Raw genomic sequence first — 22,239 nt, 5'->3', positions numbered from 1 at the left:
AATAATGAATAAACTACGTGTACATATCTTACTTTTGGTAATTAAATGCTCTCCTAAAAATGTATTAGCCTATATAAAATAGCAAAAACACCAAAAAAAAAAAATCTTTCAAATCAGGGCGGGGCTTGTCTAAAAACACAGACAATCAGATACGATTTATTAATTCATTTTATTTGGGAAAGATACGAAAGAGTGAATGGTGATACAGAAAAAACAATGCTAATAATATTTTTTAAACCCCCATGTTCATTGAATTTCTAGGAAATTAGAAAAAAAATGTACAAAAAAAAGAAAATTATACCTCACACATCCAAGTGGTAATTTACCTGGAGATATTGTCGTATAAGTACAGCAGAATAATATGATATACAATAAGTTTCGTATAACAAAATATATTTTATATTTTCGCTACTCAAACCAAACTCGTATAAAAGGAGCCAGTCTCCCAGAGCGAAAATCGCGCATCGTGAAATCCCACTGAAAGAAACGTGTGTGTCCCACGGTGCCTGCTGTAGTTCAAAATGGCGGCTCTCAGTGTACAGAACGTGAGTTGTGTTTCCTCCGTAAATAATCATCATAAAGTTAAGATTTACATGCGAGAACTATTGCTAAATAGTGTTATACACAACTGTCCTTTCATAAGTAGATAATTTATTGATAAAATTGTGGCACTACATGCAAATGTATCCAAATCTGTTAATGCAGAGGCTAGCTGGTTTAGCAAACTAGCTAACGGGTGTATGAAACTAGCACGTCGCTAATGAAATGTGTGGAGCTAAACTGATAATCTAGCTAAAATCTGACTTTAAATGAACTTACAAAAGCATGATGATCCAGTATGTGACTCTCATTATACATGTACAAATATGTACAGTAACAACGACTTACATTTTTGCTATAAGATCATTTAACTATTATCACTCCGAAATTGATTATTTTCCTATAACAGCACCTCCTTTTATACCACAGCAGTTATTACCAATTATTACAGTTCTTAATTCAGTGAATGATCCGTCGTACCATTTTTTTTATTCCGTTTATAGCTACATTTAATGCTGTGCTATGTCCGCGAGACAAGTTCCTGTTATCACTTATGTCACAGCAGCTATAAACAGTCTCTTTTTCCCCCTTTCTTTCTCTCATGAACTTAATAAACCACAAATGCAGCTTGTAATGTTACCAAAGACTGTCCTGTAGACCTTCCAGTGGGAAAACATACTGATTGTTACAAAGGGTTAACACTGGAAACTCCTTCTATAATATTTCCTTACAGAAAACTTCACCATGTCAGTAAACTAGGAACACATTTTAATCTGTTTATTATTAGGCTTAGATTATACAAATGCTCAAATTTTAGAATGAGTGTAAATATATTACATTTCACTACATCACATGTATGTATTGTATCTGACAACTAAAGAACCTTGAACATATCATTCAGCACTACTGTCTGAAGTGCTCTTATAGATAATTAATCAACACCTTCTGAGAAGCAAATTAGAGAATTCAGCATGAGTAAAACATTCAGTATATAACAGTGTAGATGGTGCCGTTTTCTGTACAGAGACATGGCCGTTATTTTCTTCTTATTTCAGAATCACAGTATTTTTATTTTGCTGTCATATTCATCAGTTTTGCTCTCCTTTCCCAGGATGTGATTGAGGACGATCTGCCTAAAGCCGTGCAACTACTCAACACGCTCACACAGCAGGTTTGGAATAAAGTTGTTCCTAATCCTGCTTCTTTGTAGTTCCACTTTTCAGCACATTTTAGTGTTTGTCCTGATTTCACCCAGTGGAAATTACAGACTTGATGATAAAGTCTTTCAATTTTAAAATCTTGGGTCATTAAATTGTACTGTGAATAATTTAATATCTACAGTGATAGAAACTGAGGACTTTTAATCTGGTTTATGGAATAATGATATGTATCGCGACATCGTCAGGAACAAATGAGTGATTTGCAAGCTGTGCAGTGATCGTACATTATCTGTACACACACACTGTTCGATATTTTAGCTCCTGAAATCAAATACCTCAATGAATTAATAAACTGAGTATAAAAATAGAGTGCACCCTTAATGGCCAGGATGTGTAGCGTTTATACTGACCTACAGAATAGAAACATTCTTCTCCTTGAAATTTCAGATTGCATTTGTTACAAGCCACGTTCGAGACGTGATAAAGAAAGTCCAGAATAAAACATGTCCAACTTCTAAGGTAAGAGTTTGGCCCTATACAGCAGCGTGTGTTCTGTAACACACGAAGCCCTCTAATGTTCTCTCTGATCATGGTTGTTATTTACAGGGTTTGTCCTTTCTGGACCTGCGATACCATCTGCTGTTATTTTACCTTCAAGATGTTGCACATTTGATAAGCATTAAAGCAGATGGCCAGAGTTTGAAGGACAACGGCGCCATCCACAGGCTGGTCACCATAAGAACGGTCAGATTCTGTCAGTGATCCACATGAATACAGTGAAATGTAGAAGTGATGAGTAATCATTTGTTTATTTATTTTATTGTGTTTGAATCAGTTTAATATTGTCATTATTTAGAATGCTTGTTTATTCAGTCAGATTTGTATTTTTAGGTCAATGATAGTAGTAATAATAATAATGATAATAATAACAATAATAGTGCTGGTTGAAGAGTCATGTTTCTGGAAGAAAACAGTTTTTCAAATCCAGTAACAAAAGGTTTGATTATCATTCTAATGTAATGTAATATTGCCACCACATGGCACTGTGTATGCCAAAGTTTTATAGTTTCTATAAAAACTATATTTAACAGAGTTTGTTCTCACAGAAATGAAACTTCTGAAAAGGCTTGCTCTCTCTCCTGTAGGTTCTGGAGAAGATGCGTCCTCTCGATCAGAAGCTGAAGTATCAGATTGATAAATTAGTGCGCACTGCTGTGACTGGCAGTCTGGGTAAGACTTCTAATCTATGAAAAAAAAAATCATCAGTGTTTCTTTTAGCTGTGAAACAGCACGAGCCAGAATTCCTGGAATGATAATCGTCAAATCCAGTATGGTAGTTTTTTTTCATGCATCATTGTATCTGCTTACAGCGTTCCGTTTTGAACATGTAAACAAATTACAGGTGACAAATTAAAGGAAAACCTGGTGACTCTGTTATGTTGTGGGGTATTTTGCTGACATGGTTTGGGTCCAGGGGGGCATTAGTGGTTAGCACGTTTGCCTCGCAACTCCGGGGTTGGGGGTTCGAATCCCACCTCCGCCCTGTGTGTGCGTGGAGTTTGCATGTTCTCCCCATGCTTCAGGGGTTTCCTCCAGTTTCCTCCTCCAGTCCAAAGACGTGCGTTGTAGGCTGATCGGCATTTCCAAATTGTCCGCAGTGTGTGAATGAATGTGTGAGTGTGTATGATTGTGCCCTGCGATGGGTTGGCACCCTGTCCAGAGTGTCCCCTGCCTCGTGCCCCCAGTTCCCTGGGATAGGCTCCACCCTGTGTAGGATAAGCAGTACAGAAAATGGATGGATGGATGGATGGATGGTTTCCACTTGTCTTTTTAAAGGGAAGAATCACTGCAAATCAATAGTGTTTTTCTAACCAATCACCTTTATCTTGTAATGAAACGTTTCTATCCTGATGGGAGTGGTTTTGTCCAGGATGACTCCGCCCCCATCAACAGGGCAGTGCAGGCCCAGTGAATGGTTTCTTGAGCAGGAAAATAATGTAAATTAAATGGTATTGCCGCAGTCACCAGATCTCATACCACTAGAACACCGATTACCACGAGAGCATTTGGAATGAGCGTGATCTCAAAACACCAGCTGAGGGAAAATCTTTTGGAAGAATGATGTCCATCCCTCCAGCACATTTCCAGAGAATTGAAAATCTGTGCTGAGGGGTATTGGAGCTGTTCTGGTGGCTCTTGGTGGCTGGAGACTTTTCTAAGACAAAAAAAACCTTACTAATTCCTTTAATTTGTCACCTGTTTGTATATGTTCTCACCCTTACTGTTAGCATGGATTGTTATAGCTTCTTGCTAACAATTCCTCCTGTGTCACAGCTGAGAACGATCCTTTACATTTCCGTCCGAATCCTGAGAATCTCGTCAGCAAGGTAAAACTCTTCAGCTCATCATTTAACTCTCGCTCTGTGATATTAACATTAAACAATATTAAGAATATTTATATTTTGATATCTGTGGCCTTTTGTTTTTTTCACAGCTTGATCAGTCCGAGGAATCAGATGATGGTGGTGATGATGATACTGGAAATAAAAAAGATTCTGGGAAGAAGGCGACCCCCAAAGCCAAGAAATACATCCCACCAAAGATCGCCCCAATGCATTATGGTAAAACATTTAAATTTACATTTAATCAAAAGAACACGAGAGGAAGTGTGTTTGGTCACAGGCACAAGCTGAATGTAAGTGCTGTAGATCATCACAGGGCTATAAAACACGGATCATAGTCCGGCTAGTAAAGTGTGTCCACTGAGGAGCCACCTCAGTAACAATCTTTATACCGTAAGCAGATTGACGATGATGTTTCAGACACAGATTTGTCAAACGCTTCTGTTAAAATCTGACAGAATGCTGTCAATAGGCTGTGGTCTGTGGTTCCAGTAACACAATGTGCGTTTCTTCATAGCTAACCCAGCTAAGCACCCTGTATCTGCTCATTCGTCATTGTAAGACTCTGATAGGCCAGTCGTTTTGGTAACCAACAAGATGATTGGCTCTTTTTACTGGAGGGGTGGGGCTTGTGTAATATGGACTTCATGTTTAGTGTTTTGTGCTGCTCCATTCATAATTTACCCAATGCTCTTTCTCTACTCATACTATTTCTAGTAGTAATACAGTAGCTAGTGATAACCAGCCTGCTAATGTAATAGCCTCATTAATGGTATATAGTGTAATTAATTAAATATAAAACCTGAAATCTTGTCTGATTTGCCTTTGATTCATACTAAACTGTCGTATAAATTTATCACAGTCAGGTTTATTAACACAGTGCTTTTTTCAAACATGAAACATTGTACACTTGGCTCACTTTCTCTCCTTTTCACGTTTCTTCACACAGATGGTGATTTGACGGAGGCCGATAGGCAGAAGGAGCTTGTGGATAAACGCAGGAAAGCGGCGTTCCGTAGTTCAGTGATCGGGGAGCTCCGGCAGCAGTACAGCAATGCGCCAGAGGAAATCCGCGAGCGCCAAGATTTTCAGACTGAGAGAGACATCAGAGAGGAACAGCACAGGTGAGGACTTGGTTATGGAGGAATATAAGTGTGGAACAGATTAGTCATCCCGTGTCAGTTCAGATAGGGATGTTTGCTGCATGTCTCAGATTTTGTTCATTCTGAGACATGCATTTATATTTTTTATAACTTATTTCTGAAATTGAGCTGTGTTTTTTATAATAGAAATAAATGAAGGTTGCTGATGTTTAACATATTTAAATGTTTTGATTTAATTTATGTCGCACGTTATAAAGTTGACCATACTTTAAATATATTTCATGCAGTTTTTCATGGTTTCATCATCTGGGAATGTCAGAATGGCACAAATTTAATTAAACTTGTAATTTTTGTGATTGTCATTTGACATAGTCAGTGGATTACTGTGACTTTCAGCATCTGTGTCTCTTAGAGTGGGGTCTATAAGCCACTGATATCACTCATGTTTGGAAATTGTGCACTTTTCCCCATTTTGAGGATCCCATAAGAAAAAAATGGCTTTCTATTGTGACTTCTGAGCATTTAAACAGCTAGAAATCAAGTTTGTCTTTATGTCTGCCAAGTTTTATATGGCTGGGAATAATATATTTTTTCTTTAATATTTTCTTCAATATTTCTTATCCCAGATAAGATTTTTTTTTTAATGAGAAAATGTATTTTTCAGGGGAGTGAAAAAACGTGATATTAGAATTCAGCCAAAATACTTTACAGATTATTTATTTTTAGGTCACAAGCAACAAATAATGAAAAATTATCAAAATCAGAAACATGCAGCAGCAACCCTATCTGAACTGACACGGGATGACCCAGCTTGATAAATTTCCGATGATATACCAGTATGATGATCTTCAGTTTCTGCTTGTCATTTCCCATTTTAAAGAAAAACAATGTTAAATGTTGTCTTTTTTTGTTAATTAATGGTTTTTGTTTTGTGAGGTCATTATCTATACTGCTATAACATAGCTTTAACCATGTAACTGTTTTACATTTCTTTGACACTGATATCCATTTACACTTGACCTTTCCATACATCCCGAATGCATCTTTGAGACAAATTTCATGACTGCAGAAAGCAAGACGTCAGTTCAAAAAATCCCTAACATTACTAGTATCCAATTTCAAACAAATAAATTTATGTAAAGAATAAGTATATGAGCTCACTGGTAACAAAGAAGCTTGTGTATGAGACACTTTGCATGACTGGTATACACTGTTAATTAAATCTCTAAGCTATTAAAATATAACGTCTGCCAATCGTCCAACTCGCAGATAGAATATCAGATACAACAGCATGTATTAGACTTGTGCAATATAGAGGTTTAAGGAGAGTAGGGGAGGGTGTGTTAGCTGTGCAGTCGGGAACTGCTTGCTGGCAGTGGCAGCCACAAAAAACTGAATTTTTAGGTTTCTGGTTCTGTAGTGATGCACTATAAAAATAAAACATAATAGTGCATTTTCAATATAATCCTTCTACAAATCAGTGTCCATTGTTTACTTGGGCAACATTTTCTATGTTTAATCTGCTGCTTAAATCCTTTTAACACATCTGAGTGCTGACTTGTGTAAGAGAGGGGGGAAAAAAACAGTGTATTTAATCACTATATAATTATCATCACCATTAATGTTATTCATACAGTGTTCGATCCGTCACTTTATTGTAGGCCAATTTGGTTTTTTTAGGTAAAACTTTGTCTTTTAGCCAAAAAAAAAGTGTTAAAGTGCTTTTTTGGCTGATATTTTTTCAGTGGAATTGATAGGTTTTATTTCATATGAATAAACTCAAAACATTCTCCAGGAGCTTAGGGTCCCAAACACCTCAGCAAATCATTTGATTGGCTCATCTCCCATTTTATTGGTGAGAAAAAGACTGCTCTTCTGGCCTATTTTTGAGTGATAACTCTTACCAGAATATTGTTGGAATATTCCTCCTATGCAAAATGCATAAAGATCTGGTAACATAACAATAAATGGAGTAAGACCATGTAGCGATGATTAAATTGTTATATGACACAAACCTAGTGTGTATCAGATACAACAGCGACTTGGCTCAATTCCATATGAGAAGCGCAAACCTGGCCACACTGGTGACCTTCAGTGTTGAGTTGCATTAGCGTTTACACCACAAACACAACGTGTCCATGTGTGTCCATTAGCACCTCTGAATGTGGTTTGAGTGAGCAGATCACAATCCGTCTTTGAGACTCGTAGGACCTGCATGTTTCTGTGCTACATTTTGTGCTAATTTTCAGTTCAATACATCACTCTTTTCACCAATTCCTATGACTCCTATGAGAATATTGATGTTTCTGTGTGACTGTGTCTGACCATAACAGACACCATCATCTTTGAATCCTTTTTGTGTTTAATCATGTCTCAGGAAAAACTATGAGGAGTCTATGATGGTGCGTCTAAGTGTCTCACGAGATCAGAAGGCTAAGAAGAGACGCATGATGGGAATGTCCTCACAGCTGAAGAGCATCACACACTTCGGTGACATCACAGCGCTGACCGGCGGAGAGGCACCAGTGAGTGAGACGGACTGATAAATCATGAATAGGTGGTCAGGAAAGCAGGAAGACAGATTGATAGATGTGTGAGGACATACATGTAGAGGCTATTAGAATTGTAGAGAAAATACACTTTCTGTAGAGAACCAGGATGTTTAGAATAAAAATGCTTCCTTAAGCATTTGAGGTCTTCCTTATATTTTGTAAAATGTTGGTTATAAAATTCATTCCATGGGGTTCCATTGAGGATTCTTTGGATGGTTAAAGGAAATCCTCTGTTGTAGAGTTTTACACAGAGAGACAAACCAAAGAAGCCTGTAGGGTAGTAGTGTCCAGCTGAAGCTCAGCATGCCAACAGTACAAAGCCCCAGGATGGACAGACGAAGCCCCAGATTGGCCAGAATTAATTTACACTTGCAAACGAACAGTCCATCCATTAAAATCCGAGACTGCACTATAGGGACTTTGGTGGACATTTTTAGAAGATTGTGTTCTAGTGTTTGGGATGGAGCCTAGAAACAATAACTAACCTTTAGCTCTTCACTAACTAAAATGAGATCTAGTCTGAGTGTGTTGTTTCATTCTAGGATTTGGATAATCCCAGACCCAAGAAGAAGAAGAAACTGCTGAAGAAGAAAAACAAAAAGAAGAGTAAGTCTGACTCTTTCCTAATCAGATATTGCTATGAAGTCTTATTTTAAAATTAATTTTGTCCTCCTTTCTTCATTTTTCAGTGTTCAAGAAACGCAAGTAGAGGTTCTCTACGTCTGGATTGAGACAGGATGGTTTTCATTTGCCTACATCTTCAAAATAAAAATAATCAACCCCATTTTCTAGTTTCTGGTCAGTGATATTTAAAAATATGAACTATTAGTAGTTTTACAAAGGAAAAAAAGGACCTTTAAATTCTTCCTTATTTCAAATATAGCTGAATAGGCAAAACATGGCTGGTTCTTGAACAACAAAAGAACAATGCTCCACCCAAAAAAGACTAACACGTGTGTGTGTGTGTGTGTGTGTGTATAGCTAGATAGATATACAATAGTAGAGGTTATTAGAACTGTGGAGAAAATACCCAAATTCTGTACAGAACCAGGACGTTTATTAGTTCTTTCCATTAAACAATTTATGTTGGTCATGACATTCATTCCATGAGGTTCACTGAAGATTATTTAGATGGTTAAGGGTTTTAGTATTTCATCTTTTCTGAAAATGAAATCCAACTGACACGCTACAGATCAACAATGCAGGGCATCAGACTGATCAGAGTTAATTTGCCCTTGCAAAAGAACAGTTGAGCCATTAAAAGCACTATAAGAACTTTGGCAGACATTGTTAGAAAAGCTTGTGTTCTAGTATTTGGGGCAGAGCCTGGAAACACTAACTAAACATGAGTTTTAGATAAAACCTAGATCTAGTCTGAGTGAGTTTCATTCTAGGACTTGGATAACCCAGACGCAATAAGAAATAGCTTTAGAAAAACAAAATACTTTCATTTTTCAGTGCAAGTAGAGGTTGTCTACAGCTGGATTGAGACAGGATGGTTTTTATTTGCTGACATTTTGAATTTCAAAATAAAGATCAACCTTTTTTTTTTTTTTTTTACAAAAGAAAATTAAATTCTAACCTGGTCAAGTACAGCAAAACATGAGTTCTGAGTAAGAAAAGACATGGCTATGTCCTGAAATTTAAAAAAAAAAAAAAAAAAAAAGCACACCTGAACTGACCTGACCCACATGCACAAAAGAACAGTGCCAACACAGTGTACTTTGTTCTGATCCACATAAAAAGCATATACACATTTAGACAAGGTAATGTATTTCTGGTGATTGCAAAATGAGGGATGGCTTGGAAGAAATCTCTAACATAGTAGTTGCTGTGGAATATCACTGTCTACATAGTGCCTTCACTGGGAAAGAATTCATATCAATAAGGTAATCAATCATGAACTGTGTGTTTCCACATGCTAATTAAATTGGCTCTTTTAATTAAAATTACAGCCACATCATGATTCCAGTGTATTATAAACTCATGATCCAATAATTAACATAGCACACTGTGCTGTCTAGGATCAGAGAAAAAGAAGCTACTAGAAATGTGTATCATGCTAATTTATAACAATCATAAAGCCATAAAATTAAAACCAAGATATTATTCAGGCAGTGACAACAGTTTTAGACATTTTTCACCCTGAAAAACTAATTCTGTATGTAGTGCATTTCACTAAGGGAGAAAAGATGGAAAAAATGACAAACCCATTTCATTTTTACAATCTTTTATTTTTTTTTCTAATTACAGACTCATGGGTTAAAAAATAAAAAAGCCAAACTTTTTTTCTCCCCCCAAACCCACTTCCCCGTCTCAAAACAAAAAACAAAACAAAAAAAAACCCAAGGGAAAAAAAAAACCTCTCCACACAACCCCCCTCCCAACAAATAAAAGCTTTGCTCCTTTCCTTCTTAAATAGCCTTAAATTCCCAGGATCGGTCCTCTAGGGCCCTAGAAATGCATCCCTCCCTTTTAACCTTTAACCTGTTCTTGTCCTCACCGTCTCATTCTCTCCCACTTTAACAAGCTGCTTTGCTCTCGCTATATAAATATGTGGTGGGGTGTGTGTATGTGTGTGTGTATATATGTGTGTGTGTTAGTGCATGTGAGAGAGTGCGTGTGTTCAGCGTTTGTTGTTGTAGTAAATGGGCCGGGGGTCACCCTGTGCCCCACCCCCACCCCCCCACATGAGTGTGGATAGAGGGATAGAGGGAGCAGAGAGAGAAAGAGACGATGGTGAGACTGTAGGGGGCGCTGCAGCCACAGGGGGAGGAGGAGTACTCAGCCTCCACTGGTCCTGAAACCTGAAACGACAAGAAGTGGTCTAGTACACAGAGAGAGAGAGAGGGAAGAAAGAAACAGAAGAGAGAAAGAACCAGACAAGGACGGCTCGGAAAAGGAACGGGAAAGGGGGCGGGGGGCATTAGCTAAAATATGTGTAAGTGGTCGGAAGCGGTAGAGCACATACGTATAGAGAGAACGTGAAAGAAGCAAAAAAGAAGTGGCAGTAAGGTAGGTTTGGAAAGAAAGCTGAAAATGGAAAATGGATTCAATTTCATTCAATGCCTTTGAGTCATTAGTGGCCATAGTCTAGCAAAGACAGAGGGAAGCTGAAAGGAAGGAAATAAACAGAGGTTGAAAGAAGGTAAAGATGATGGACAAAGAAATCAGAAGGTAAAAAAAATAATAATAATAATGAAAACTTCAGTGCCAGCATTAAATGTTCAAAGAGCCAAATACCATGAGTCAACGGGGAAGAAATTGATGAAAATGCAAAGAATGGTTGGAGAATAAATCAGGAGAAAAAGAACTTGGCATGTCTCATGAAGTTAAACACTACTGGGAAGAAAAAAGTAAACACCCTGAACTGAACTGCAAGCTGTGACAGAAAGAGGAAGAATGCAGGTGAGTGATAGAAACAAACAAGAGAAAGAAATTAACATTAAAAAAATGAGGATGGGTGAATGTTAACAGTTCCAAAAAGAAAAGAAAAAAAAAAAAATCTGGCAACCTCAGATATCTACTTAAACATACAGCGTTATCACATTTGGGGAATTTTCCACACATCTTCAAGGTACAATAGAAGAAAAGGAGGAAAAAACAGTTTGCTCCTTGTGTTGTGTGAGAAACTCACAGCCAGACCAAAGGAGACACATCTGCAGCCTGAGATCACACCATCTTCTCTAAACATTTCACAAATGCCAACCAAGAACCGCCCCAAAATCTCGGTACCTTACCGGGGTGACTGCAACACGCACGCGCACACACACACCAGTCAGTCAGTCAGTCTGTCCAGGAGATGCTCTTTTCTTTTCTATTTTCTCCCTCTTTGTGTTTTTTTGTCTTTTTTTTTTCTTCTTTTTTTCTTCTTTTATTGAGAGGGGTTATTTTCTTTTCTTTTTTTTTTTTTTAAACAGGGAAAGGAGGGATGACAGTAAAAAGGGGAAATGACAGTGGGGAGTTATTAGTAAGGGGAATACCACGATGTTGATCGCCCTCGGCCCCTGGAAAAAAGAGAGAGAAAAAGAGGGTGAGTTTTTTTTGGTTGAAGATGGAGGACACCAAATTTTTTATGCGTACAAAAAAGGGGCTTATTATTTGAGATACAGGTAAGTCATTCTTCTTATACAAATACTTTTCAGGTATACAGAATGTCCAGTTAGTATAATGTATACCATGTCATCTGCATTACTGAAGAATAGATTTTTTTTTTATGTAAATGTTATTATATTATTATAGTATGAAGCGTTCAGCTTCGTCTAGTACTACAAATGCAAACGCATTAAAGTGTTAAATCTAGGGGGGGAAGTGAAGACATCCTCTCTCCCTCTTTATCTCTCTCTGTTAGGGCTCCTTTGGTCACTGTAGGGGAGAGATGATGGACACACACAATGTTTCCATCCAGATGTTTTACAAAATGGTCAAAAATAAAATGTGACTGTATTGTATTTCCATCAATATTCTCAACAGGGGTGATGACATCATCAGAAGAGCAGAAACCAAACACAGCAATGAACAGACCATAACACACACCCAGTAACTCATCATTCATTTGAATCAATCTGTCTCCAATCCATGTATCATAGCCTTACCCACACCACAACTTTACCACTTCACCGTCAAGGACAGCGTCCCAAACCGCATGCTGTTTACAGTATACCACTCGATAACAACACTACTGTGAGACTACAGGGGAGGACAAATCAATTCATTAGCTAGCCCATTAGCTAGCTTGGAAGTCTAGCTAGGGTGTTTACAGTATACCACTCGATAACTAGCTTGGAAGTCTAGCTAGGGTTTCATAAAAAAGGGAAAAAGAAAAAACTCCAAAGTTTGAGCTGATTACATATTTTAATATACTATACAAATACTACTAAAAAACACAAGTTCTAGTTGTTGCACTACACTGCACTGTATGCCTACTAATACAGTGCACCTTAACGGTTTCTACCAACAGCCAGGTTCACGCACATAATGCAGCAAATGGTGGGATTTGAAAAAGAGTATCACACCATATCACTACTATGAACTAAACGGAGCATGTTACCTTTAAACAAACAACAGTTAAAATTTTTTCGCTAACTGCAGGACCAAGTTTAAAAAAACCTGTTTATCTGTTTTGCCTGAAGCCTGTCTTCTGGGCAACTGTGAATGAAACCAACAGCCCAGATGCATCTGCTTTGGGCTCTCAGGCTAATAATTTGTCCACACCTTGACTACGCCCATTCTGAATGCCGCTACTGTTAGTACAAACCTGTAATAGCGGACCTGTTAACAACCTATTAACAACATGTATGCCCATTTTATTTGCAGCTGTGGTGTTGGACCCCTGATGGCTCTGCTCCTTCCTGTGCATACTACAGGCTGAAACCACAGAGTGCAAAAAGGGTGCAGAGTTCCACATTTCATTTCACATCAAGGTATTAATAGTATGCTACCTTTCGCCGCATTTTCAGCATGAACGCATCACAAACTATGCACAAAATTTCACAATCTGTGATGGGTTAGCGGCCACATTCTTTATATCCTTTTTGCTTGCATGAAGCAGATAACGGGAACAATCTTTCAAGCCTCAATCACAATCCACACCAAATTTTTACATCTCAGATGAGCGTAAGCACTTAACTGTAATATGTTTTTGTGTGTAAAACAGATGGATGGAAACAAACTTCAAGCACAAACACATAACAGGTGACATGCAGTGTCTCAAACAAAGCATTTGAGACACACAAACATGCAAGAACATCCAATCAAAGATGCAAACACACCTTAGTCACACACACTCCCCCCCATTGTGTGCTTTATTAGAGCACAGGTCACAATATACACAATAAGTTAAATACTTGAAACCAATATCAGGCTGCAGGAATGAAACCTCTATTCTGGAAGTGAAATACAGATGTATAAAATCATCCTGTATATCAATTGTATGACAACTAGCCACTAGATGTACAAGTGATTGGTTCTATAATATCTTGTGGCCAAGTCTGTGTTAATCCCCTGCATCCCAATATGAAGGAGGCTGCTGATGCATGAACATTTTGGCCTTTACACATGATCCTGAGAAGTCTGCCTCATTTAAAAGGCACCATAAACACACCAGTCTTCTACGGGTCCATGTTTTCTCTCTTTCTTTGTTTAATAATCTTGTGTAAAATCTTTGGAATACATTATTTCATTGATAAAAAAAAATGCCACATCATTTCTAATATTACCACAAGTGGCCATATCATAATTTAAGCTAATTTAAAGGTTAAAGGATTATGAGAACAAATGTTCAACATTTAATTTTTTTATTACCCTCCATGTTAATGCATAGATTTAATCACAAGAACTTTACTAGGCTACCAAACTAAAATGTATTTACTATTATTTTTTTTAAATATAAATTTTAAAGTTTTAAAACCAAGATTGTTTAGTTTAATCTTCAACATCGGGTCGAATTTCAGTTGCTCAGCCGTTCATTTGGGGGGGGGGGAGGGGGGGGGGGGGTCAGGGGTTGGGGCAACGACCCGTTAAATGCCCAAATGACATCTGATTGACTTGTTGGATGGTCCAATGAGCAGCTGACAAAAGAAATGTTTTAGTAGATTGTCCTGCTCCAAGAAATTATGAAGCGATTTTGGTAAATTCACGGGGGGGAAAAAAAAACCCCAACAAAAACGCATGAAGGCCAGGCTGATTGAGCAGTGGCATCATTATGAGGTTTCGCCATTATCCTAATAGATAGTCAGGAATGCAAAAAACAGGAGGCAGGAGTCTCCTTTATAACCCGAGACGGGTAAGAGTAATATAATCTCACTAATCAAAAGCGCGCTCACTTTGACAGATCCACTAGGTCTGAGAAGAAAAGGTTTTATGAACTTTTAACTGAAATTTCTGATGGGCAGGACTGTCTGGAATAGTTTCACATAAAGCATAGAAATCATATGCTTTAGCAATACACAATGCACAAGTCTGCTGCTGTGATAATGCCATTTCTGTTTGCAGAAAAAGCATTGGGGTTTTTTTTAATGTTATTTTAGTTCCATTATAACATCTTCCCAGAATTACTGTAGTAATCCAGCTACTGTAAAGGATTAACAAATATAATTAATATAAGGCTAATGGGGAAAAGTGTTGCATTGCTGTATTACCATTTACTGTTTGCTAAGTAAAGGTGATCTTAACTCAAGATTTATTACATTATTATACATATGACTGATAATACGCAAGCATTAAGGGGGTGTCAGTTTTATCTCATCCTGCGGATACTGTAATAAAAATACTAACCTAATTTTCATGAAGCTTTTAAGAGATGCTGAACAAAATCTCTGCCTTAAAATCATTCACGTGTACTATTTAGAAATATGGTTTACGACTTCCGTCCTAAGACTGGGACATGGAGCATCTGCTGGCCATTCTATCTTAAGTGTGTACTCTTTAAGAAAGCTGCAGAGGTTTCTGCGCAGTTCTGTGCTGAAAATTTCCATTTGAAAGACAGCATAAGGACAGCTGCCCTTTATGTTCCTTATGTTGGATAAATGTGAAGGCTGCATCGCTCTCAGTAATCTAACATGTTCACTCAGTAATGTGTGCACTAATATGTGCAAGGCTGAGGTGTGTCTTCTGTTCACCTGAAGGCCCGTCCTCTTCCTCTGGGTGGTGTGTATCCACTGTAATACCGAGCCCGAGACGAGAAACTTCCTCCACGTGAGCGGAACCGGGCCCGAGGAAACCCGCGGTCTGTGGTGCTGATACCGGGTCGATTCGTTCTCTTTGCCCCAACCTGAAAATTGTTCACAAGTTGCTAAGAATACAGTTCAAAAGACAAATTACAGTACGAAGGAATTCAGTTGTGAGCAAGAAAGGTGAGGATTTATTCTTACAGTTCTCATTTGTAGAAATGCTTCCAATATCTTCTCTAATTATCAAGGTCAAATATTGAGCTACAGTTGTAAATGTGTTACTAATGTTCAGCTCTCTTTAGTCCTTTTGTGGGTAGTCACATGGGCCACAAGCTATGAAAGTCTGTACCTGAGATTCCCTACTCATCAGCATTTCTAGTCAATAATAGATCTTTTTTCCCACTGAACTGAAGTCTGTTTAAACACATTTACCTTTATCTGCCTTCCACGGAATAAGGACTCATCCAGTGCCATTGCTGTTCTAACAGATTCCTTGTCTGCAAACTCAATATATGCAAACCTGAAACGCGGGAGGAAAAAAAAAAATTTAAACACAATCAGTAGACAATCAGATGGGTCAAAGAAATAATTAAGACATCAGCTGATTAAGGCCAACTGCTGAAAAACGTTGCACAGTAGAATTATTTACAAAACAGGTGAAAGCAACCTTAGAAAACGGCTTTAATTCTATTTTAGATCATTCATAGGAGGATATTTCATAATGTGGGGTTGTGTTGAGTGACAAGTGAAAAACACATTCATTGTGAATTCAAGGCTGCACCCCAAATAGTATACTACTACAAAACCATCATGCCACCCACTTCTACTGGGTAATGATACAAATTCCACAAGAACAAATCTGATTTGTCTCCACGAAATCTGAGAACAGACAAACGGCATACGCCAACAAGAAAAATTTATATCAACAGAAAATCCTACACACACTAGCTTTAACTAACAGGAGAAAAATTAGCCATATCAATGCTATACAAGAAGCAAAACCATTGCTCAAGCACATGAAAATGAACTGTAACAAAAGATCGAGAGAGAGTGATGGAGTAATGAAGAGACAGAATGTAGCATTTTGCTGATTACCCTTTCGGGTGTCCTGTGAATTTGTCACACAGGATAGTGACTCTGTTAACAGAGCCACAGCCATGAAAATGAGCTTCAAGCTCCTCTGCTGTTGCTCCATAATCCACCTATAGACAAAACACAAAAACATTTTGACACAATGACATTCTAAGTTCATGATAACTTCTTACATTATCAAAAGGTCAAGGAGTCGTACTTTATTCAACATATGTCAATGTTTGATTGTAGAAACAATGTAGTACTTCTGAATTAGCACAAGCTGTAGTGTATAAGAGTCCATTAATGAATGTGGCTTCATATCTGACTGACCGCTCTTGCCCACAAAAAGTAAAAACTACAGCCACTAATTTCTGCTGGGTCCCATGGGACCCCAGTCTCGATGCACGTCTCTAGTTTTTGCATTATTTAAATAATTTCCCATATGTATGACAAGTTCTGTAATATTATTAGATCAAATACTAGATACTACTAGTGAATATCACTAATACTACTAAATATACTCAAACACCTTGTTAGAATGAAAGCATTTGTCTTACTACTCTCTAAATTTAAAGGGCATAAATTATATATATAATTTAAAAACACACACACACAATGACTACTAGTAAAAATAATTTAGCAGCAGTACCAACTATTTACAACTAGTCAAAAAGTGTAAGAGTAACCCGCACATTTCCAACATAAATTGATCTTCCATCTGCTTCTATCTTCTCTTCAATGGACATGATGACAGGACCAGCTGTGGGGGGAAACAAAAGGAATTTCATATTGAAGTAAAAAAGCAAAAATAGGGCATCATGTTTAAAAATTCAAACACAAATGCCAGTATTTACTGCTTAAGCTTGTATTGCAATTACTATTTCTAAATGAATTCATGAATGATAAGGAAAGGGTTTCTGACTGTTACAATATTGATTGTAGGCATTTTCTTATCATATGTTGGTTATCTTATTAACCAAATTCTTTGAGCTTCAAGAGACGTGCCTAATGCTGCCTTCAAATTTGGTCGAAATAAGGAAGCTTGTAGCGTTTTTTTCCTACTGGACGGTGTAGCATGGCTCAGCTCGGCATATTACCCATAATTTTATACTTAAGTAACCGTGCTGCATTTGGTTACCCTTTTTACCCAGGTACCATGCGCCTCTATCCAGGACATACAAGTGGAGCTAAAAATAGAGCAGACCATGGATTGATCAAACGGTCGCACAGTCGTCCTGATTAATGTCTCTGACTGGATTCACAAATATGTCCAGTAGTAGGCTAGCGTAGTGTGTCCTAGTGTGGCACACAGTGACTACTGTGCCATGTTTTCTCCTCAGAGGATACAATCCTGCAATTCTGTTGACCAGTCAGAGCAACATGAAGCACAGAACTCTGCAACACTTCTAAAATTTTCCAAAAGTTTCCTAAAGTTAAAATACTGACTTACAAGAAAACAGTAATTACTTAAATAGGCTCGCATGCTAATATCATAATCCTAGACAAAATGGTAAGAAATTATCATGTGATGTGATGATTTAATATCAGCACATGCCAAGATAAAGGCAGTGTTTTTGTGCTGTTCCTGAAAAGAATCTAGGTTGTGGGCAGAAAAAGAAAATTTAGAGTGACCCAGTTGTTTCTGTGTTCCTGCTCGAGCACAGTTCTATTTGTCAGCAGTGCCCAATGTGCAGTGTTCTCTTTTTCACACAAACACACACTCACCAGGAGGAGGACTAAGGTTCATCTGTTTCTCCACTTCGTTCTGGAGCTCCTTCAGTTTCTCTGCTTCCTCCTCCATCTCTCTCACCCGGGCTTTAATGGCCTCCAGCTCCTGTGGACATTTTAAATATTACAACAATAACATGAGTATAATCATATTATAATAATATGAATATTTAATACAAATGTTCATCAACTGGCATTTTAATACAAGTTAGAGTATTGTACAAGTTGTCATTGGGACCTGCGCATGTCGACAAGCTGTTATAAAATATTGACTGAAATTTAGGAGACACAATATCATCACTAACCATCTAAATTTGTGCCCCCATTGTAAAATCTGTCCCAGTCAAAGAGACATAGCTGTCTAGTATATTTTGTACAAGCGTAAAGCAGTGCTGCATGTGTATCGTACGTCTGTTCACTGGATGAGAGTACACAGCGATACTGACAGAACTGCTGTGCCAAAAGAATAATAATGTTATAAATTGAGGTTAATGGTTTGGTCAAGATTGTGACACAGGAATTTAGCACTGGCTCATGTCTACAGTGAAGCGTGTTAACTAATACAGTGCGGATGGATAAAACAATGTGCGAATGGGAGATGGTTTTTAAATGTTTAAGGATTAAAACCATGCAAAGTTGCTTCACATTATAACTGTTTATTCAAATTTATACTTGCAACTACATTTTTTTTCTTTCTGTTTATGTTTTGAAGCAATATAAAACAATCTGTGATGCTAATATTATTACTACCACTACTATTATTCATTCATCTTTAGTAACCACTGTATCCTAGTCAGATGTGCAATGGATCTGGAGCCTGTTCCAGGAGCACTGGGCAGGAATACACTGAGGATAGGACACCAGTCCATCACAGGGCACCATGCACGCACACACATGCATACACTCATTCACAGCTAGAGACAGTGTAGAGTAACCATTCCTTCTACTGGCATGTTTAGGGAGGTGGGAGAAAACTATGAGGAAACCCATACGGACATGGGGAGAACTGTGCACAGCTGTAATCTGAGCTCAGGATCGAACTAGGGGCCGTGGAGCTGTGCAGGGACAATGCTACCCAATGCATCCATCATCATCATCATCATCATTATTATTATTATTCTCCAATGTGCTTGAATGAATTAGATGCAGACTAGGGACTATGCATGTTCTGATAATTGGTGCATTCAGAGCACGCACACACACACACCCCTCTTCGCGTGCACAACCTTTACATGACCAATTATTAACACACACAAACACAATAAGAACTGTATCATCTTGCACCATCTATTGTTCATAAATAACAATCTTTTGGATTATGTCCTAAACTGCACACCATCATACTACATAGCCTGTGTGCCGTTTACTGCCTACCGGTGATCAGTAGTGTCGTGTCCTAAATCACTTAACGTATAATACGTGCTCCCTAATCCACTTCCTACAATAACACTACAATACTGCAGATGAACCGCTTTTGCCATTGAGGTGTTTAAACAGCGCTGATGTCATTCTGGCACCCCGATTTGTATTGATAGTAGGTGGATTGCGGCGTAGCCTACATGTGTGTAGCACACTAATGGACAGGGAAAGGCGTGATGCCATTCTCTCACACACTCGCGCGCGCACACACACACACACACGCTTGGAGTGTGATGCTCTTGTGGCAGTGCTGCATTGCAGGGCAGATCGCACCATGCCCCGTCCAAACACACTTGCACACAATTTCTCATCACAAATCCATCCATCCATGTTTGATCATATTACAAGATTTAAAAAATAAAAATAAATAAATAATAATAATAAAAAACCTTTATGATCTGAATCACAACCGTGTGTGTTGTAGACAGTGAACATATCAGCATGTCAGTGTCTATGTGAAGGCTCTCAGATCTAGCCTATTATCCACAAATTACACATTTACACAATACATAAAGGCAACACCATCAAGAAACAATGTGCTTAGATTTATTCCAACTATGCATGCCTATTTAGCATATGCACAATGTCCAGCTATTAGAGGATCCGTTAAAGACGCGGTTCAGAAATGCGTGAAACAAAATGCACCAGCGTTTGACAAACGCGCAATAAATTAGCAGAGCCCGAGGCTAGCCGAATGAGCATTAACGTTAGCGAAAAGCTCATTTTACAACCACAACCCATCAAGCGGCTAATCCTCCTTCAGAAGAGTCTAACACACACAGCTAGCCATCTTCTTGTCCATATATTCGGTTTAAAACAGTTTCATCGGCATTCCGGCTGTATAACATTAGCCTACCGCGCTAGCAAACAGCGACAGTGCCAAAGCCACAAAGCTGCTGCTGTTAGCATTCTAGCTAGCAAAGACAGTCATTTTTATTCTCGCTAATAATAAAAAGAGGCGTGTTTTACCGTGAGCTTTTCGCCTCTCTGCAGACAGCAGCGGCGTTAATGGCGGCCTGTCCTACCCTCTAACGTTAACCCCCTCTCGCATTTTTTGCGACGAACGTTTTTTTTTCTCCCCCCACCAACCAAACCAAAAAAAAAAAAAGCCAATGTTGCGCCAACATGGCCGCCAACGCCATGCGCTAAAGCTAACACAGTGAGCACCGCGCGAGCCACAATGGCGGACCGCGCCAACGGATTTTAAAATCGTTTCCCCATAAAGCTAATAAGAAGGTACCTAAGAATGTTATAGACTAAAAGGCCAACAGGGCGAATACCAGCCAGATAAACATGTGATATCGATGTAATTCCAAGAACAGACTCGCTGCCGTGAGGTAACGCTAATAACGCTGTAATAACGTCCTTAACTCACCGGGTCTTCAATAGCGGCCTCTCCCTCATCTAAACCCGGCTCTTCGTCACCAACACCCGGATCTTCCAGCTCCGGATGACCGGGGTCTGAGTCGAGCAGAGATTCCTCCGCCAGTCCGTTACCGAACTCCGCCATCGGCCCGATTCCCGCCACTCCGCGCGCGCCTCGTGCTTCTACTCACGCCGCTGGGAGAGCGCGAGGGGCAGAAGGTGGAAAAAAAACGGCGGAAAATACGCCGCTAAAGTTAAAAAGAGGAATAAAGAGGCCCGTCTCCTGTACAAAAGACTCAAACCTTTACCACTTCCCAGAAATAACTCACTGCTACTCGCTAGACCAACTAAACTCTCTGTCGTGCCGTGACCAGGAAGGACTTGTGTTCGCTATAATTATCAGTCACATCAATATTATTCAGGAAAAAACCCAAATGTGTATTATTCGCTTTGCGCCGTGTGATCCAGAACAGAAATGGAAGCCATGGGCGGGGCGTTAGGTCACTGCAGGCGCAAACTCAATAGTTTATAGGACAATTACCGCAGTTTAGCTCCGCCTCCGTTATATATCAGACGCTCCCATTGGCTGTGCGTCTGAACGTTTCTCTTCTGTGGCGAACTCGACTTTACAATCTCATTTGTGATTGGATGAAATTGTGTCAGTCACAGCGCATTGATGTCGGAAGTGAATACTCATAATCAATCACAGGCAACCCACTTTTAAAGTTTGGTAATTTATGGCTGTGATTGACTTACAGATAACACAGTGTATGTCCAGTTTAAATTGTGTGCTCTTTTTCAGTATTTAAAAAAAAAAAAAAAGAATTATATAAAAGAGTCAGTCCAGTCAGTATTTGCGTGTGAATAATCTTAACTAACTCGCATGCTAGCTCTCCTGTAGTGCCAGTGGTGTCACTTAGCATTATTCTGATTAAAAAAAATAAATAAATAAGGGTGAAGCCAGAACTTTGCGTCCGTTAGATTAGCTAGCATCTTCTCCAGATAGTCAACTGCCAGATAGAGTTCACACTGATAAAAGACCCGGATGAAACGTCAGCATCTGATTGGTTCAAACAACCCCTGTGTCACTTGTTAAACATATTACACTGTACAGAAATGCTCCTGCCCAAATATACAGACATGTAAGTGAACGCACTGATTTTATTAATGGGGCAAATTTTTATTTTTAAATGTTTTACTACTTATTGCAAAATCCATAAAAGTGT

General features: G+C 38.6%; 2 protein-coding genes across 3 annotated transcripts; one reads left to right on the top strand and one right to left on the bottom strand.

Moving 5' to 3' along the window:
- Nucleotides 1-451: 451 nt before the first annotated feature.
- ngdn (neuroguidin, EIF4E binding protein) lies at nt 452-8,541 on the top strand. The gene is made up of 11 exons (XM_026937902.3): nt 452-545; nt 1,652-1,711; nt 2,148-2,219; nt 2,307-2,444; nt 2,846-2,930; nt 4,035-4,087; nt 4,195-4,321; nt 5,052-5,226; nt 7,583-7,730; nt 8,300-8,363; nt 8,447-8,541. The coding sequence occupies exons 1-11, from the start codon at nt 522-524 to the stop codon at nt 8,464-8,466; spliced, it is 966 nt and encodes a 321-aa protein (XP_026793703.1). The 5' UTR covers nt 452-521; the 3' UTR covers nt 8,467-8,541.
- Nucleotides 8,542-9,970: 1,429 nt separating this feature from the next.
- On the bottom strand, nt 9,971-21,518 carry pabpn1 (poly(A) binding protein, nuclear 1). 2 transcript variants are annotated; one of them, XM_026937980.3, is made up of 7 exons: nt 21,024-21,518; nt 18,227-18,335; nt 17,194-17,261; nt 16,523-16,629; nt 15,860-15,947; nt 15,377-15,528; nt 9,971-10,564 (listed from the first exon to the last, which is right to left on the bottom strand). In XM_026937980.3, exons 1-7 carry the CDS (start codon nt 21,156-21,158, stop codon nt 10,384-10,386), a joined length of 840 nt encoding a protein of 279 aa, XP_026793781.1. In that variant the 5' UTR covers nt 21,159-21,518; the 3' UTR covers nt 9,971-10,383. The 2 variants fall into 2 exon arrangements, with proteins under 2 accessions (XP_026793781.1, XP_026793782.1); XM_026937981.3 differs by having other exon boundaries at nt 10,422-11,764; nt 21,024-21,516.
- Between the last annotated feature and the right edge of the window lie 721 nt (nt 21,519-22,239).

This window comes from Pangasianodon hypophthalmus, chromosome 22, assembly GCF_027358585.1.
Source record: "Pangasianodon hypophthalmus isolate fPanHyp1 chromosome 22, fPanHyp1.pri, whole genome shotgun sequence".
Taxonomy (NCBI): domain Eukaryota; kingdom Metazoa; phylum Chordata; class Actinopteri; order Siluriformes; family Pangasiidae; genus Pangasianodon; species Pangasianodon hypophthalmus.
The sequence above is the reverse complement of the archived record's forward strand: the minus strand, read 5'-3'. Positions and strand labels throughout refer to the sequence as shown.

What these genes read in the sequence shown, in the direction of transcription:
- ngdn (XM_026937902.3), top strand. Translation starts at nt 522, where the DNA reads ATGGCGGCTCTCAGTGTACAGAAC. An exon ending in GGCTGGTCACCATAAGAACG is followed by an intron (nt 2,445 to 2,845) that starts GTCAGATTCTGT and finishes TCTCTCCTGTAG; the next exon opens with GTTCTGGAGAAGATGCGTCC. An exon ending in TGCTGTGACTGGCAGTCTGG is followed by an intron (nt 2,931 to 4,034) that starts GTAAGACTTCTA and finishes CCTGTGTCACAG; the next exon opens with CTGAGAACGATCCTTTACAT.
- pabpn1 (XM_026937980.3), bottom strand. Translation starts at nt 21,158, where the DNA reads ATGGCGGAGTTCGGTAACGGACTGGCGGAGGAATCTCTGCTCGACTCA. An exon ending in GATCAATTTATGTTGGAAAT is followed by an intron (nt 16,630 to 17,193) that starts GTGCGGGTTACT and finishes TTTTGTCTATAG; the next exon opens with GTGGATTATGGAGCAACAGC. An exon ending in TTCACAGGACACCCGAAAGG is followed by an intron (nt 15,948 to 16,522) that starts GTAATCAGCAAA and finishes CCCGCGTTTCAG; the next exon opens with GTTTGCATATATTGAGTTTG.